The 16,662-nt window shown below is 35.6% G+C and overlaps 1 protein-coding gene across 2 annotated transcripts in view; it reads left to right on the forward strand.

Annotated features, from left to right (window-relative positions):
- The window catches only part of vps50 (VPS50 EARP/GARPII complex subunit), a 178,781-nt gene that overhangs the window by 145,554 nt on the left and 16,565 nt on the right, over positions 1 to 16,662 (forward strand). For both annotated transcript variants that reach the window (XM_073821661.1, XM_073821662.1), the window contains 3 exons: positions 5,993 to 6,089; positions 7,411 to 7,569; positions 14,735 to 14,856. In XM_073821661.1, coding sequence (XP_073677762.1) covers positions 5,993 to 6,089; positions 7,411 to 7,569; positions 14,735 to 14,856 — 378 coding nt within the window. The remainder of the gene's footprint in view (positions 1 to 5,992; positions 6,090 to 7,410; positions 7,570 to 14,734; positions 14,857 to 16,662) is intronic.

A 16,662-nucleotide genomic window follows, 5' to 3' on the forward strand; every position in this document is an offset into this window, starting at 1 on the left:
CCATTGGCCACCATTGAAGTCCACTATATGGAGAAAAATCCTGGGATGTTTTTCTCAAAAATCTCACTTTCTTTTTGACTAAAGAAAGAAATCTTTGGATGACACTGGGGTAAGTAAATTATCAGGACATTTTTATTCTGGAAGTGAACTAATCCTTTAATGCATGCTTGCTTAAGTATAATTTTATTAAACAAAAAAAATCTTACTGACTTTGAATAGTAGTGTATATATACATAATGGATGAATAGAATTTTTATTCTGAGTGAGCTTTTTGACTAGTGTCATCAAGAAATCAGTGTTTTAAGCAATTTCTGCACTTAATGAGAGAAGACAGCCAGATGCATCATAGATCCAGCTGTGTGACGTCATTGTAGCAGAAGCGCAATGAGACTTGCAAATGAACACATTTACATTAAAAAGCTGGTTGACTCTTGTCTTGTGATCAAGCTTACTGTTGCTAGGTGATGAATGTCTAACCCCAGCAGCCCCTTTCAACCAAGCCTGTCTAACCCAATCAGTCATATCACTGTGGTTGTTATCTAATCAGCGAACCCCATTAAGCCTTGCTTTCCTCCTGATGAGTCTACAGAGGTGGGCTGAACCAGCTTCGGCAACAGCCAGGGGAGTTCATTTCATTAAGCTGTGTGATGCCGCAGGGGCTGATGAGAGCTACCTGAATTTCCACCGAAGGAAGTCGTCAGGCCTCCAAACTATGTCGTACCTTCCAGTCCTCCCATCCTGACCTTTATCCCGTTCGACTGATTGTTCAGCAAGACGTTAAGCCTTCGTGCAACAGCAGGGAATCCTCCTTTGCAAATTCACAGAGAGATTTTGATCCCTCCCTATAGTTGCTTTGGATGCATCCAGATGGCGTTCGATTCGTGCCAAGCGTAGAACGTTTTCAAAGACTTAGATTTAAGACGGATTAGAAAATCCAGAGTTTAAGTCTGGGAAAGGTCCTTCTCAGGAAAGAATGACTCTTTGCTTTAAACTAATGCACAGAAACTCCACCATATTGAGTCATCAAAGTGGTGAAGGTCTTTGCTCTCCTTGTGGAGCATGCACATGTTCTGAATGCACTATACTCGAAACCATCATTGTTGTTTTTTTTCTGGAGAAGGTTAGTGGCAGTGCAACCTCTTATTTGCCCCCCGTCCTCCACTTGCACTTCCTTTCTTAATGGAATAATCAATGAAGGCTGCAAAGTCTGAGCAGAGAGCAGGCATGAGGGTGTGAACGATAAGCGACAAAACAGGGTCTCTTGTTACTTTCTGAGTGCTGTGTTTATACAAGCATGACCATGCAAACCTTAGATTATACCCTGTTCCGTCGGCACCATGTGTCTGTTGATACAACAGACCTGTTTTTCTCTTTCAAGGTCAAGCATTTTGAATATTAAAATGTCAAACAATCAGATAAAAGCAAGTGACCTCTTACTCACTCAAAAATAATGTTTTGATTATTTTCCCACGTACCTTCCACGTAAATGCTACATATTTAGATGTAATTTGCTTCTGCCCATGATGCACTTAATTCACTGATTACTTTCAAATGTATTTTGCCTGTTTTAATTAAGTCTTCTTGGGAACACTTTTTGTGGGTGGTTTGTTAGGGCTCAATAATAATGATTTTAAAAAATTTTAAATAAATAAATTTTAAACATTTTACAAGATTGTTTTTACTGTTTTTGAAAAAATAAATTCAGCCTCGGTTGAGCATAACTGTGTTTCATAAATATTAAAAACATCTGGTAGTATATATTTGTCATTAGGTGTAGGCAATATGACCAAAATGAATATTTTTGATACCATAGAAATTTTGTAATTCTTGTCAATATAAAAAAAAAACTGATGCTAACCTAAATAAAAAAAAAGGTCACTTAAGACTACAGTTAACAATTGAATAAGAATAAGACACTAATTACAAGCAATAGGTCAAAAAAACTACGGTAGAACAAATAAATAAGAAATGCTACATACTTTGTATAAAATAATCAAATGTATAAAAACACTACATATTCTTCACTGTGTAAATTAAATATATATTTCTTCTTATTAAGGCAAGACACTGCAGGTGAATAGGGTAAAAAAACTAATAGTTATCACCTTACTTGTCCAGTTGATTGATTACTTTGATAATTGCAAACTTTTTTTCTAAAATGTTAGGTTTAAATATGCAAATGAGACATTATTTAATGAAATATGTGCTAATTTGCATAAATGTCTTGTACAAAAATCTAAACACTGGATGAAGTCAGTTTCAAAATTCTTGTTTAATTTTAATTTTAATTTTTTAATTAAAGTCAGAAGTTTTTACAGAGGGAATTTTGGGTATCTCATTTCGTCACAACATAATTCAGAAAAAACTTTGAACAGACAGGAAACACAATTTTTTTACAGTTTTTTGGGAAATAAAATGTATAAAATCAAGCAAATTATATATGAACAAATCCCTCTGTAAAAACCTTCAGGATATAGACAGGAATACAAATGTAAAGTTTGTTGTGTGTAAGTCCTACTGAAGTGGAGATTTATGGCTCAGTGTAGGAGAAAAAACTCATTTTGAGAAAACAGCCTTTAAAAATATCTATTGTAACTGAAATCTATTGACAGAAATAAAGAAAGTGCTATAAAAGAAGCACTTAACAGTGTTTTTTGGAGGTTTTCTTTCCACTAGAAAAAAACACTTTATGAAAAGCCAAAAAGCCCAAAATCTCAAACTTGACAGGTGCATGAAAAAACAGCATTTTTGCCTGCAGTGTTGTTACAACCTCTCATTAAAAGGGCTCGAAAAGAGAGATTATGTAACATAAAAAGAATGAGGAAACGATGTTACTATTCAAGTCTATTTATTCACTCACTCAACAGAACGACATTGACGAATTTAGCTACCAAATAACACTTAACATACTGGACGACAACTACAAAGAAAAAGTAAGAACACAAAATAAACAAAAGGACAAAGTTTTGCTGGCTGGCCCACAAGAATCCGTCTGTGTCCTTCTCCTCGTTGGCGTCTTTTTAACCACTGTTAATCAGCCTCGCAACAACAAACAGGTGCGTCCACCTAAAAGAAAGAAAGAGAGCGAGAGAGAGAGAGCGCACATACACGCTCGGAGAGATAGCGTAACGCCAAAAACACAAGGGAGGGGCAACAAAAGGTAAACAAGATCCTGCTTAAGCCGCCGACCGTAACAAGTGTCTCCCCTAAAGTTACAAAAGTGATTTTGTTTTCTTAACATGAATGACAAACAGCAAAAATATTAGACTGCTATCACTTTAAGAGCTGCCGCAATCCAATATACTGTTACACGTTTTCTTTCTCAGCTGTTTGCTTTCACTTAAGACCTAAATTATTGTTTACAAAGATACTTGCAGAGACAAGCATTTTGACACATACAAGTGTGTGTATTTAACCGTTCAATGTCTATAAAGCGGCTAAAACAACTCCGTTCAATACCCCCGCACTCTATAAGAACCGTCTTCAGGTGCACGCTCCTCTTTTGACAGCGCTCCGATAGCGAAATGAGTTCTCTTTCGCTGCTGATTGTGTTTCAGTTGCTTAAAATCACTTGTTTTTAAACCGCAGTGCTTAAAAATGTCTACAAACTATATGTTTTTTATGACCACGTAGCACAGCAATGTCACATGAGCATAACCGCGAAAAAGACAATAGTCCAAAATCTCTACCGGTTGACAAATTTCTAATGGTGTCTACTGGTATATTGCCCACACCTATTTGTGACTCAGTCATAAGTGTAATTTTTCGAAAGCTTTCCATTGGTGTATGGTTTGTTAGGCTAGGACAATATTTGGCCGAGATACCATTTGAAAATCTGGAATCTAAGGGCAGGGCTCTAGACTAACTTTTTGCACTGGTTGTACTGGTGCGCCTAACTTTTTTTCTTAGGTGCATCAGCACAAAAGTTAGGTGCACCCAAATTTTCGTCCGCATCGCATTTAACACCGCAGTTTTACAAGTTCACTTTTTTTTTTACATTTCTGTCTATATAGGCAATATTGACTTGTAAATGATAAACTAATCTGGTCAACGTAAAGTTTTATCAGGGCTAGAAATTAACTTTTTACTTCAAAAAGTTAGGAGCACCAAAACAAATTTAGGAGCACCACAACTGCCAATTTAGCAGAACAGCCAGCACTCGTCCCAGCATTTCTTTTTAGTAATGCACAGATCTTGATTCCTCATGGCTGGTTTTGATTGCTGATGTTTTACGAGTAAATGGGCTGATTCTGAAAGCCTTTTTTTAAATATGTATTTTATGCCTTAAGCAAGGGACAAGAGTTAATGAAAATATTAGTACATGAACAAGATGTTTATTATCTTTATTCTTTATTAGAGCCATTTAAATTAGAGGCAATTTAAGGGTGGGCGCCCTTCACTATCTCTGATTGGTTTAGACCACGATATGGGCCAAATGTGTGTCTGTTGAACCACAGTCGCGGAGACTTTTTTTTTTGCCCTCGAACGGCTGGTCACAACGGTGCGACCTCAGATTTTTTTAGTCACACCATTGAGAAATTAGGTCGCACTCTAGAGCCCTGAAGGGTGCAATCTACATTTTTAGAAAATCGCCTTTAAAGTTGTCCAAATTCTTAGCAAGTTCTTAGCAATGCGCATTACTAATCAAAAATTGAGTTTTTATATATTTATGGTAGGAAATTGATCTTTACTTAATAACCTAATGATTTTTGGCCTAAAAGAAAAAAACAATAATTTTGACCCATACAATGTATTTTTGGCTATTGCTACAAATATACCTGTGCTACTTAAGACTGGTTTTGTGGTCCAGGGTCACATTTGTCATTGTGAACTTTATATCTTTTTTGAGAAAACATTTATTCACTACATCACAGAAACCAAACGATTCATTTTGAGAGTAATTGTTGTTTAGTGCTGCTTGTTTCATGCATGCCTCAGCAGTCTCTATCATATAGCTGTATGTATTCGGCTTTGAAATGAACTGTAATGTTTCTTCAGGTGTTATATGCAAATATTTGGGCTCTTACTGCTCAATGAACGCATATCTCTGTATGTGGGCTGTCATTAGCATAAATTATCTGCTGCCTTTTGCATTGTGTTGGTGGGTGGGTACTGACTTTATGAAGGTTCCGGTTGTGCGCAGCCATTGGCAGTTAAAGAGGCTGCTTTTTCTTGCATGCAGAATTCTGTTTCATTTTCTGGATGCTGTTGATTTGCTCAGACAGTATAAATGAATTTTATGACTGTGAGCTAACTTTGTTTTCAAATTATAGAACTTTGGGTTATAAGACAAAACAGGAGGGAAAAATCAATTCAGCAGTTAGAAAATTATTCTAATGAATGGTAATTTCCAATCTCATTATTACAAGGCCTTTAAAAAGTATCCACCCCATGTTTTGTTTTAAAACATTCAATCACAGTGAACTTAATTTGACTACAGAAAAAGACTATTATGTCAAAGTGAAAAGATTTTGACAATTACACATATAAAATATTTATTTCTACCAATGGATTGTTTTAGTTTTGAATAGTTTTTTGTTGCTGTTGAAATAAAAACGCTCATTCAACACACATTTTTTAGCAATATTATTATATAGTTTATTATTATAGTTTAAATTGAGTACTTTGTGTTTAATAACTGTAATAAGTTTGACCAATTTGAAGACATTTTTCATTTTACATGAGAAAGTGTTTTCCGGATATCAGTTACAAAAAAAAGATGGTAAATACTTTTTATAGTTTCTGCAGCTCTTAATATAGAAGCTTATATATTCAGCACTCAGTCTCTGTCTGTAGCTCATGTCTGAAAATAAAATATAAGGCTGACAAATGTAACCCTCAAACTTTCTCGTCACATCATACCTTTTTTCACCAACGTAACTAGCTTTCAGCACAGCCAGTTCCCTGTGGGTAACCAATATGTAGTGTTTGTGTGCCGCTGCAAACATGCAGAAACATGCACTCTTATTTGTCCCTTTTTTTCCCCCCGCAGAGTTTTTTTGGCAGAGCAGTTTGAGTTCCTTCAACCTCATCTCGACACCATGATGCCTTCAGCTAAGAAACCCTTCCTTCAGCAGTTCTACTCACAGGTCAGTTTCATCTCACCATTTATGGCCCTTAACAGTTTCTCCTGTAAAGAGCCTTTTCAATATCCTGAGTGTCTAGTGTCTTTGAGAAAGCGTAACTTTTGCTAAAGGACTCAAAATGACTATTGATGAGCTCTTTTTTTTTTTTTTTTTCACTTTTTCCCACAGATCTACAGTTGAGGTCAAAAGTTTACATGCACCTTGTAGAATGTGCAAAATGTTAATTATTTTACCAAAATCCTACAAAATGCATGTTATTTTTTATTTTGTGCTGACCTGAATACGATGTTTCACATTAAAGACGTTTATATATAGTCCACAAGAGAAAATAATAGTTTTTAGTTTATAAAAAATGACCACATTCAAAAGTTTACATACACTTGATTCTTAATACTGTGTTGTTACCTGAATGATCCACAGCTTTTTTTGTTTGTTGTTTGTTTAGTTATAGTTGTTCATGAGTCATTTGTTTGTCCTGAACAGTTAAACTGCCTGCTGTTCTTCAGAAAAATCCTTCAGATCCCACAAATTCTTTGTTTTTTTTTTTAGCATTTTGTGTGTTGAAACCCTTTCCAACAGTGACTATGATTTTGAGACCATCTTTTCACACTGAGGACAACTAAGGGACTCTTATGCAACTATCACAGAAAGTTCAAACGCTCACTGATGCTCCAGAATGAAAAACAATGCAATAAGAGCTGGGGGTGTAAACATTTGAACAGAATGAAGATGTGTAGATTTTTCTTATTTTGCCTAAATATCTTTTTTTTTTTTTTCATTAAGTACTGCCCTTCAGAAGTTACAGAAAATACTTATATTTCCCAGGAGACAAAATAAGTTAAATTTACCCTGATCTTCAAATTCAAAAAGTTTCCACCCCTGACTCTTAATGCATCTGGTTTCCTTCAAAAGCATCAGTAAGAGTTTGAACCTTCTGTAATAGTTGCATATGAGTCTCTCAGTTGTCCTCAGTGTGAAAAGATAGATCTCAAAATCATCCATTCGTTGTTGGAAAGGGTTCCAATACACAAAAATGCTAAAAAACCAAAGAATTTGTGCGACCTGAAGGATTTTTCTGAAGAACAGCAGGCGGTTTAACTGTTCAGGACAAAGTTTTGAAGATGAACAAAAGTCTTACTGGTTTGGAACAACATAAGGATGAGTAATTAATGACAGAATTTTCATTTTGGTTTGAACTAACCCTTTAAAATGTATGAATTTTGGATATCCGACAGATACTAAACTTTGTTTTCCACTGTTTGGCTGATGGTTATGTAGAGGTACTTTCTTAATTTTGACCTTTTCTATGCTGTTTTCTCTATAGACTGTATCTACAGCCAGCGAGCTCCGCAAACCCATTTACTGGATCGTGGCGGCCAAAGCCATAGATTACGAACAGATGCTGTTACTGATGGCGGGAGTGAAATGGGACATTAAAGAGATAATGTCACAGCACAACGTCTATGTGGATGTCCTTTTAAAGGTAATGTGTTTGGGAGGCCGTGCGGTGGATTTTATGTGCGGGAATAATGTGTTGCCTCCTTTCTGTTCATTTTCACACTGGAGGAGAGCGGGTGGGTGTTCACTTAGACGTGCATTAGTAAAGACCAGCCAACCTTTTCTTCATCTATAGTTCATTCTTGGCAATTTCTTTCCTTCTCTATGGTCATTTGCAACATGGTTTGTTGAGTTTTAAGAACACTGTCGTGCCACAGTAGGAGGTCACTGCTGACATGTCCTATCTACTCATCTGCTGTACTCACCTGACAGGAAGCAGGATGATCGAAATGTGTGGTGTCAGAATGTGTGTGTCAGAAGGTTATCCAGAGGTCTAAAGTTAAGGTTGACATGCTGCGTTTAACTGAGAGAGACAGGCGACGACTCAAACACTGTACGAACACTCAGTCAAGTGACTGATGTAATTATGGGTTGTCTTTACTGATGAGGTGACAGAATATCAGCTCCTGGATGTTAGAGTCTGGAATTATTTCATATTTATCTGTAGGATACATGACAAACAGTCATGTAAAGGAGCATTACATCTAAAAAGAAAAAGTAACACGTTATGTTACTGTCTTATTCCTAACTAAAGTAATTCAGTTATATTGTTATTTTTCATGGTTGTGTGTGTATAAATATACATATACGTACACTGCCATTCAAAAGTTTTGAGTCAGAAAGATTTGTAATGTTTTTTAAAGAATTCAGAAGACTGCATTTACAGGTTCTTGATCAAAAATACAGAAAAAAACAATAATATTGTGAAATATTATTACAGTTTAAAATAATGGTTTTCTATTTTATTCCTGTGATGCAAAGCTGAATTTTCAACAGCAATTACTCCAGTCTTCAGTGTCACATGATACTTCAGAAATCGTTCTAATATACTGATTTATTACTTTATTATCAATGTTGAAAACAGCTGCCTAATATTTTTTTGGAACCTATGATTCTTCAAAAGAACTGCATTATTCAAAAAAAAAAAAAATTCTAACAATATAAAACTTTTCTATCACTATTATGTCAGTTTAACACATCCTTAAAAGTATTCAATTCTTTCAAACAAATAAAAATCATACGGGCCACAAACTTTTAAATAGTATTTTATATTGTTACAAAAGATTTCTATTTTAAATAAATGCTGTTCTTTTTACCTTTTTTATTTATTAAAGAATCCTGGAAAAAAAAGTATTACAGGCTTCAACTAAATATTAAGCAGCATACTGTAACTGTTTTCAACAGTGATAATAAATTACTATATTAGAATGATTTCTGAAGGATCATGTGATACTGAAGACTTTTGCTGAATAAATTCAGGAATAAATTACATTTTTTAAACATATTCACATAGAAAACAGTTATTTTACTTTAATCTATTTAATAATTTAGTTTGGAACCTTGGGTCAATATGAATGTTTTTAAAAATGACAGTAAAGTCACAAAAAATATGTGTTTATATTTGTGTATTATACCGTATATACTGTATTTCTGTGATGCTAAGCTGAATTTTCATCAGCCATTACTTCAGTCTTCAGGGTCACACAATCCTACAGAAATCATTGTGATATACTGATTTAATATCAACATTGAAGCAGTTGGGCTGCATAATATTTTTTTGGAACCTGTGATACTGTACTTTTTTCAGGATTATTTGATTAATAAAAAATGTAAGAGAACTATTCAAAACTGATTATTTTTCTAACAATATAAGACCTTACTATCACTTTTTATCAATCTAACGCATCCTTGCTGAATAAAAGTATTAATTTCTTTCAAAGAAGAAAAAGAAAGTAATAATTTACTGAACAATAATAATTGAATAAACACAGCCTTATTAAGAAGAACAGTCTTCCTTAAAAAAAAAAAAACCATTAAAAATCTTACTGCTCCCAAACTTTTGAATGGCAGTGTATGTATAAAATCCAACTTTGCATTACTATCAGAATTTGATTTCAGAATGAATAGCAGTGCTGGCACAGCAGATCAATTCTCATTAACTGAAATAAAGTCCAAGTGCGTAGTCATGTGCATTGGACCTTGTGTTGTTGAACCCATGCCCACTCACACAGCTGCATGTTTAAAGTGAGATAATTCAGGTTAAGTGCTGCTCCTCTGGGTGCTGCTGTGAAGAGACTTGTGGGATTTGAACTCTTGAATGAAAGCCCAGTACTGCTGTCACTGTCCCCTGTCACTGTTGCTATTTCACGAGCAGCACATTACGAATGCATGGAAATGCTACGTCTAGGTTATAATTTACCGGCCAAATTGTGCTTTCCACTGAAGCAAACAAACAAGTTTATGCCCACAACGAGCAGACTTGATTGATATGTTTACCCTAAGGTTGCTAGTTAGCTTTCTTCATGCAGATTTTTATTCTTTCCCCCTTGCCTAATGACTGCGCCTCATGAATTCCTCTAGATTGAAAGATCACGGTATCAATTATTTGTCAGGATCTGAATTATTTAATCGGTCAGGCTTTGCGAGTCACATGCAGAATTTGAGGGGCAAGTTTAAAAGGGAAAAGTTATCCCGTGTCTCAGTTAAGTATGACTGGACTGAGGGTGTCTCATTCTTTTGCATGTCCACATCTCTTCCATAACCTCTGCTCATTAGCCTATATGAATTTTGCATGGAGTTAGGGAGAGATTTGAATGGCTGACGCATATATTGAGACAAAAAAGGCTCCGGGAGCAGATGGGGTTTCACAATTGAATTATCTCTTTTGGCTTATTTGCTGAGGAAGCTCGATGAATCCCGAAATATGCATAATCATGTGAATTTACATAAGTTCCTGATCCGAGCTGCAAAGTTTTAGCGGCGAATGTAATGGAGCTTGGCTGCTAATGAAGAAATAAGGCTCACCTTTGTGCGCCCGCTATGCTGAGTGAAGCCACCGTGGCCGTTTTTCCCGGTGCCATCATTGTAACCCTGCGCCAAGTCTGTTTGTTGAAGCCAATTTGTCTGGATTTGCCAAGTTGACTGAATTAATTATATAACTGTGGAAATACTGCAGTGACTCACATTGACTCTTGCTCTGTTTAAAATTACCAAGAAGTGGCGTCCAGGTTTCTGGGCCTATAAAAACATTTGCCTGTATGTATTAGTAAATGTCACAATTAGTTACCTGCATTGTAGAGCGGCAATGCACTATTATTTGTCTCTTACTGCCATGTACTCAATGAACTGGTTTGGACCAAACACTGCACCCCTTTGACTTTTGCTTTATAGGTGGGGTGGGATATTCAAAATATCTGCTTTTCAATTATTCAGCTTTGGCACAACAAACACAACATAGTATTGCACAATGTTGTATGTTCCCATTTCAGTCTCTTGTTTTGCTTCACATTGTTTCCATAAAACAGCAAATGTGAAATATTGAAAATATTTGAAGGACATGAAATACATTTTAACATTTTTTAATAGACAAGTTACAGCCACTATTAATTAAGCCACAGTTTGACACAATTTGCCCCAAAGCTTCTGACACAGCTACTGTACCAGTTAAGCTAATCTTTAGATTTACTGCAGTCTCCCCCCCAGAGACTGCAGTACTTTAAAAATACAAGCTTTTCTGAAGATCCAGGACTTTATAAAAATTTCATCTACAGCAGTTTACTGGCATATTAAAAGTGAGAATGTCACTATATAATGTAAAGTTTTTGAGTACTAGGATTTTTAAATAACACAGCTATTTCAGAATTATTCAACCCCTATTTAACATTGCTGTTTTAAGTCACTTATTTTTATGGTAGGGAACCAAATTGTCTTAAAACACAATTAAGCCTTTAGAAACTATTGTAAAAACAGAATTAGCTTGAACTGTTACACAATGTTGAGTAGCAAATATGGTAAAGTCAACAGAGCTCTCATAAAAGCTTTAAAGAAGAAATAGGTTTATTAAATTAGAAAGTCTAATGCTACATAGATTTCTAAGATTTCTAAAAGTTCCTAGAAACACAGCTGGCAGCCTTATTCTTTGTACCAGAAAACCTTTGATGGTTTTGAACAAAAAAAAAAAAAACACAATATCAAAAAATGTTTGATCAGAGCAACTGAGAAAAACCTGCAATGTACAGCAAAAAACTTGCAAGATGATCTGACGAAAGGAGGAAAAAGAAGAACACTAGATAAGTATGGCCTTCATGTTGAGACATCTTGCAGAATACCACTCTTGACCAAGAAGAACAAAAAGGCCTACTTAAACAAGCTAAAATTCATTTGGATAGATCTGTGGAGTTCTGGAAGAATGTTTTATGGAGTAATGTGACCAAACTGGAACTTTTTAGATCTATGGATCAGCAGTATGTCTGGTGCAAAAAAGGGCAGAGCTTATAAGCAGAAGAACTCCATCCAAAACACATCTCCATCGTCAAACTTGGAGGTGGGCCAGTCCTGTTATGGGGTTGTTTTACTGTAGCAAGAAGTGGGAAAACATGACCATATGAAGGATATCATGGTTTCTTTGAAGTATCAGGCCGTTTTGGCAAGAATTGTGATGCCTTTGGTGCAAAGACTGAAGCAAATGATCAGTGGATTTTCCTGCAGGACAATCATCCCAAAGTAAACATTCAAAATCTACTTAAGCTAGGTTTAAGGATCTGTGGTAGAATGTTCTCGAGTAGCCTGTTCAGTCGCCATATTTAATTCTCACTGAAAATATTTGGTTGAATTTGAAGAAAGCAGTGGCAATGTGAAAACCAAAGATTATCAGTGATCTGAAAGCTTTTGGGGGTTGAATAATTTTGAGCCAATTAGATTTTTACATATTCATCAACTTACGTTCTGAGAATTACTCAAATACAAATTGCAACTGTACAATATATATATATATCTCACAAAACTGACTTTTTTTCTTAGATTTGTGAGTTATAAACTCACTATTCTGATCTTTTTTTTTCTCAGAATTGTGCGATTTATAAAGTCCAATTTTGAGGGAAAAAGTTTATACCTCACAATTCTGTTTTAAAAAACAGTGTGTTATAAAGTCAGAAATGCGAAATAAAAAAACTCTAAATTTGGAGAAAATAGGTCAGTATTGTAAGAATTGTACAAATACTGATAAACAAATTTTATCCCACACCCCATAGTAGATAAGTTTGAAAAGAGGTGGAGAAATTAATTCCTCACTATTAAGAACTAATTCAGAACCCCTTTCAAAGCTTGCACAAACTCTGAAGGTTAAATACGTTTTTCTTAGCTTTTTCTGCAAATTGATTTCAGAGACTGATGTTGTGACCGTTTCAAACCAATACTGATGACGGCTCAGAAGTGAAATTTCAGTTCTTTAGGATGTAAGTAGGTTAGACCTTTGTATCATTCTTTCATCACACACCACACCGAAACGTGTTTTTTTTTTCTTTTTTTTTTTCTCCAAGACTTGCTAGAAATCAAAAACCTTTCAGTTTGCATTGCTTTAATGCTTGTCAACATGACTGAGAGCAGAAAATCTGATCTATGTTTGCTGTGATTAGTTTCTTGGTATGAATTCTTGCAGGAACTATAAATTAAAATTAGATACTGAGAAACCGCAATCTTGAGACCAGCACTTTCGTGTTCTTTTTAAAACCATATTTCTAAGTTGTAAAATAAACGGATATATTTTAAAATTTAATTCAGGAAGATTAAAGGTAACAGAATAACCCAGACATCTTGCACAGCAGTTTTAGTGCTCTTGGCTTTGTATCAACATTCAAGGTGCGAGCCCACGGTACATGTAGTCCTTGGCTCTCAAATGAGCCATATGTCATTGTGTTAAGAAAGTTATGGGCGGGTTTTCCTGTCACAAGTGAAAGAGAAATGAGCTCGAGCACAGCTGAATCAACACCTCCATGAGCAGCCGGCTTATACAGTGCAGGTTTTTGTACGTGGCATGGCTTTATCGAGACATCTGCACTGCAGAGACAGTTTCTTTGTATAGCCTGAATCTTGTAGGTTTGACACCCTTGTCTGCCAATACGGCTCCAGTGAACATTTATAGACTGCTGTTTCCACTTCTCCGATTCTGTGATTAATTTACACCATTGTTGGGATTTCTGGGCTTGCTACGGCATGCTAAAATAAAACCGATTCTAGCCCGTTCGTGACCTCTCATCCAGATGGTTCCAACACCACCCAATAAGGTGAACGGTTAACAGCAAGCACTGCACACAAGGGAGCAACACTAAATGGTTGATGGGTTAGTTCACCCCAAAAACTTTCACCCTCATGTCATTCCAAACCCGTCAGACCTTCGTTCATCTTCGGAACACAAATTAAGACATGAAGATGAACATGTGATACTCTCGTGAATGCGCTGCGGAGACTGACACGGAAGAAAATTTGTTGAATAAAGTCATTCTTTTTGTTTTCTTTGCACACAAAAAGTGCTCTCATAGCTTTATAACATTATGATTGAACCACTGTCACATGGACTATTTTAACAATGTCCTTACTACCTTTCTGGGTCTTGAACATGTCAGTTGTGTTGCTGTCTATGTATGGACAGAAAGCTCTGGATTTCATCAAAAATATCTAAATTTGTGTTCCGAAGATGAACAAAGGTCTTACGGGTTTAGAAAGACATGGGGGTGAATAATAATGACAGAATTTTTAAATTTTTGAGTGAACTATACCTTTAAGGGTCTATGACAACTAAGAGTGTCCCCAATAAAACAATCTAGGTTAAAACACACATTCAAAGTTTTTAGAAATGTATGTTTGTGGGTTTCATGTAGTTTTAAAAAAACATTTTCAAGAAATGTTTCAATTCATGGTGTGACCAAATAAAAGTAATTTATTTCATTTGTTGAGTATACTAATCATTGTTTTAAAATCTGTTTAGAAAAGAATTTTTCACAAATATTGTGAATTATTTATTTATAAATGTCATTATTTGATGTTTTTGACTTTTTGAGGCTTTGCATTCAATGTGGCATCAAAGGAGTTTTATAACCCTGACATTTTTTTTTTTTTTTTTTTGAAAATATCAAAATATATTTTAATTTGGAAATTAAAAAGAGGTGCATTCAAGTCATTCCATGTATGAATTCCATTTGTAATGTTTTGATTTTAATTGTTTTTCAATACTTATTCATCTTTTTTAAATTAATGAACAGAAAACAAAAAAATGAAAGTCATGACATTGACCCATCATCAACTGTTTTTTGCAGGAGTTTGAGAAGTTTAACCAGAGACTGGGAGATGTGTCGAAAATAGTTCGGATTCCTCTGCCTGTGTCCAATGTCTTATGGGAGCACTGCATCCGTCTGGCCAACAGGACATTAGTCGAGGGGTAAGTGGGCTACCAAGCATAACCAAATGGGTGTGGATGTATATGAGACCACCTGCTCTCAGATAAATCTCCTACCACAGAGTGTTTTTATTGGAAAACTGGCCATCACAAACCACTCAGCCCTTTCCCAAACAAAGAAAATAGCTTACAGGATCACATACAGCTCCGCTGAGTTCAGCAATGGCCAGAGACCTCCTATTACTGTGTCAGTACCACTTCACATTAGTACTGTAGTATTGATGGAAGTAGGTTTTAAAGTGCTTTGCATTTATTTTATTTTATTATTTTTTAAATCCCCTTGTGAATTAAACATATTCATCTTTTTATGTACCTTTAATTCTCAACTTACATATTTCATTTACAACAAATATTTACCTCTCAGCTTCTCCTCAAGGATTTGTTTATATTTGGCTCTGTTCATGTTGTCACAAAGTTTTCAGTTCCTCCTACTGAAAAGCAACCTCAGAGTATAGCGTTGTCGCCCATTAAGCTTGGTGTTTTTGGTATTGTGCTACATTTGGTGTGCCAAACACAGCACTTCACTTTCAGGCCAGAGAGCTCAAGTTTAGTCTCATCACACCACAAAATATTCTTCCAATAGATTTCATGTTTTGTCACATGGCTTCTAGCAAATTCCAGGCTGACTTCATGTTGGCTTGTCTCAAAAGTGACTTACTTCTGGCTGATCTCCCCAAAGAGGCATAAGACGTCAAATGCTCAAACGCTTGCTGTTGTCTAGACAGTTTTTCCCCCTTTCAGTCAGAAAGCTCTGGAATTCCATGTAGTCCATCTGGCATCTTGGTCATTTTTCTTACAAATGCTCTTTTTATCCTGTTGCTCAGTTTTGCAAGATGGGCTGACCTTAGAAGTGTTTGGGTTGTGCCATGCTCTTTCCGTTTTGCATTAATGGACGTAGAAGGTTAAAAGCTTTGCCAGGCTTTTTATAACCATCTACCTTCCTCCTAACAACTTCTTCTTGAAGTTCCTCCTCAGGCACATCTCAGTTGATTAAATCCTCTCACAAAGTCAGTGATATTTATGCTACAAGCAAGCACAAGTAAACACAAGTAGATGTGACATGAGCATGAAGCTGCTACCCTGATCACTGGATAATTGACTGTCTCACCCAGTATAATTAAAATGTATTTAACAGAAAGTATGAGTACAGTAAAAACAGTTATGATGCTATTATGTTTTCAGTCTGGTTCTCATGAGAACTTCTTTTATATATGTTAGTGTTGTCAAAATTAGCACATTAACATAGACGATTAATGTTTCCAATTTAACAGCGAGTCAAACAAGCACAGGGAAGTTTACAGTGATGAGGTAGCTTCAGTAGAACAACAGTGAACTGCGGTCAGATTAGATGTTGTCAGGCCAAATGTCAGTAAAAACGAGTTTACCTGTCTTCAAGTGCAGGCACAAATGCGGCGGCATGCAGTGTAACGTATTATTTCATTCAGCGCAAATGAAATTACAAGCATGAGTGTTAGGTCTGTGTCACGTTCAGCAGCAGCTCTTAAAGTAATAGCAGCCAAATAAGCTAATAACCCAGCTGCTGTGATGTCTATTAATCAAAGAACAAAAGAAAAAGTGGAAATCAATAACTTTTGTAGCTTTAAGGATTTAACTATTTATCTGTTTTTCTGTATATGTCCTACTTGCTAAAGGGCACAGGTAAATAATGGGTTTACATGAAGATTGTTTTGTCTTAAGTTCTCTTAAATTAGAAGTTGTTAAGAAGAAGTTGAAGTCTAATAAATGTTAAAATTGGAAGCTATCAATTATACTGTAATGTTGAATAGC

The sequence above is a fragment of the Garra rufa genome, chromosome 17 (genome assembly GCF_049309525.1).
Source record: "Garra rufa chromosome 17, GarRuf1.0, whole genome shotgun sequence".
Classification (NCBI taxonomy): domain Eukaryota; kingdom Metazoa; phylum Chordata; class Actinopteri; order Cypriniformes; family Cyprinidae; genus Garra; species Garra rufa.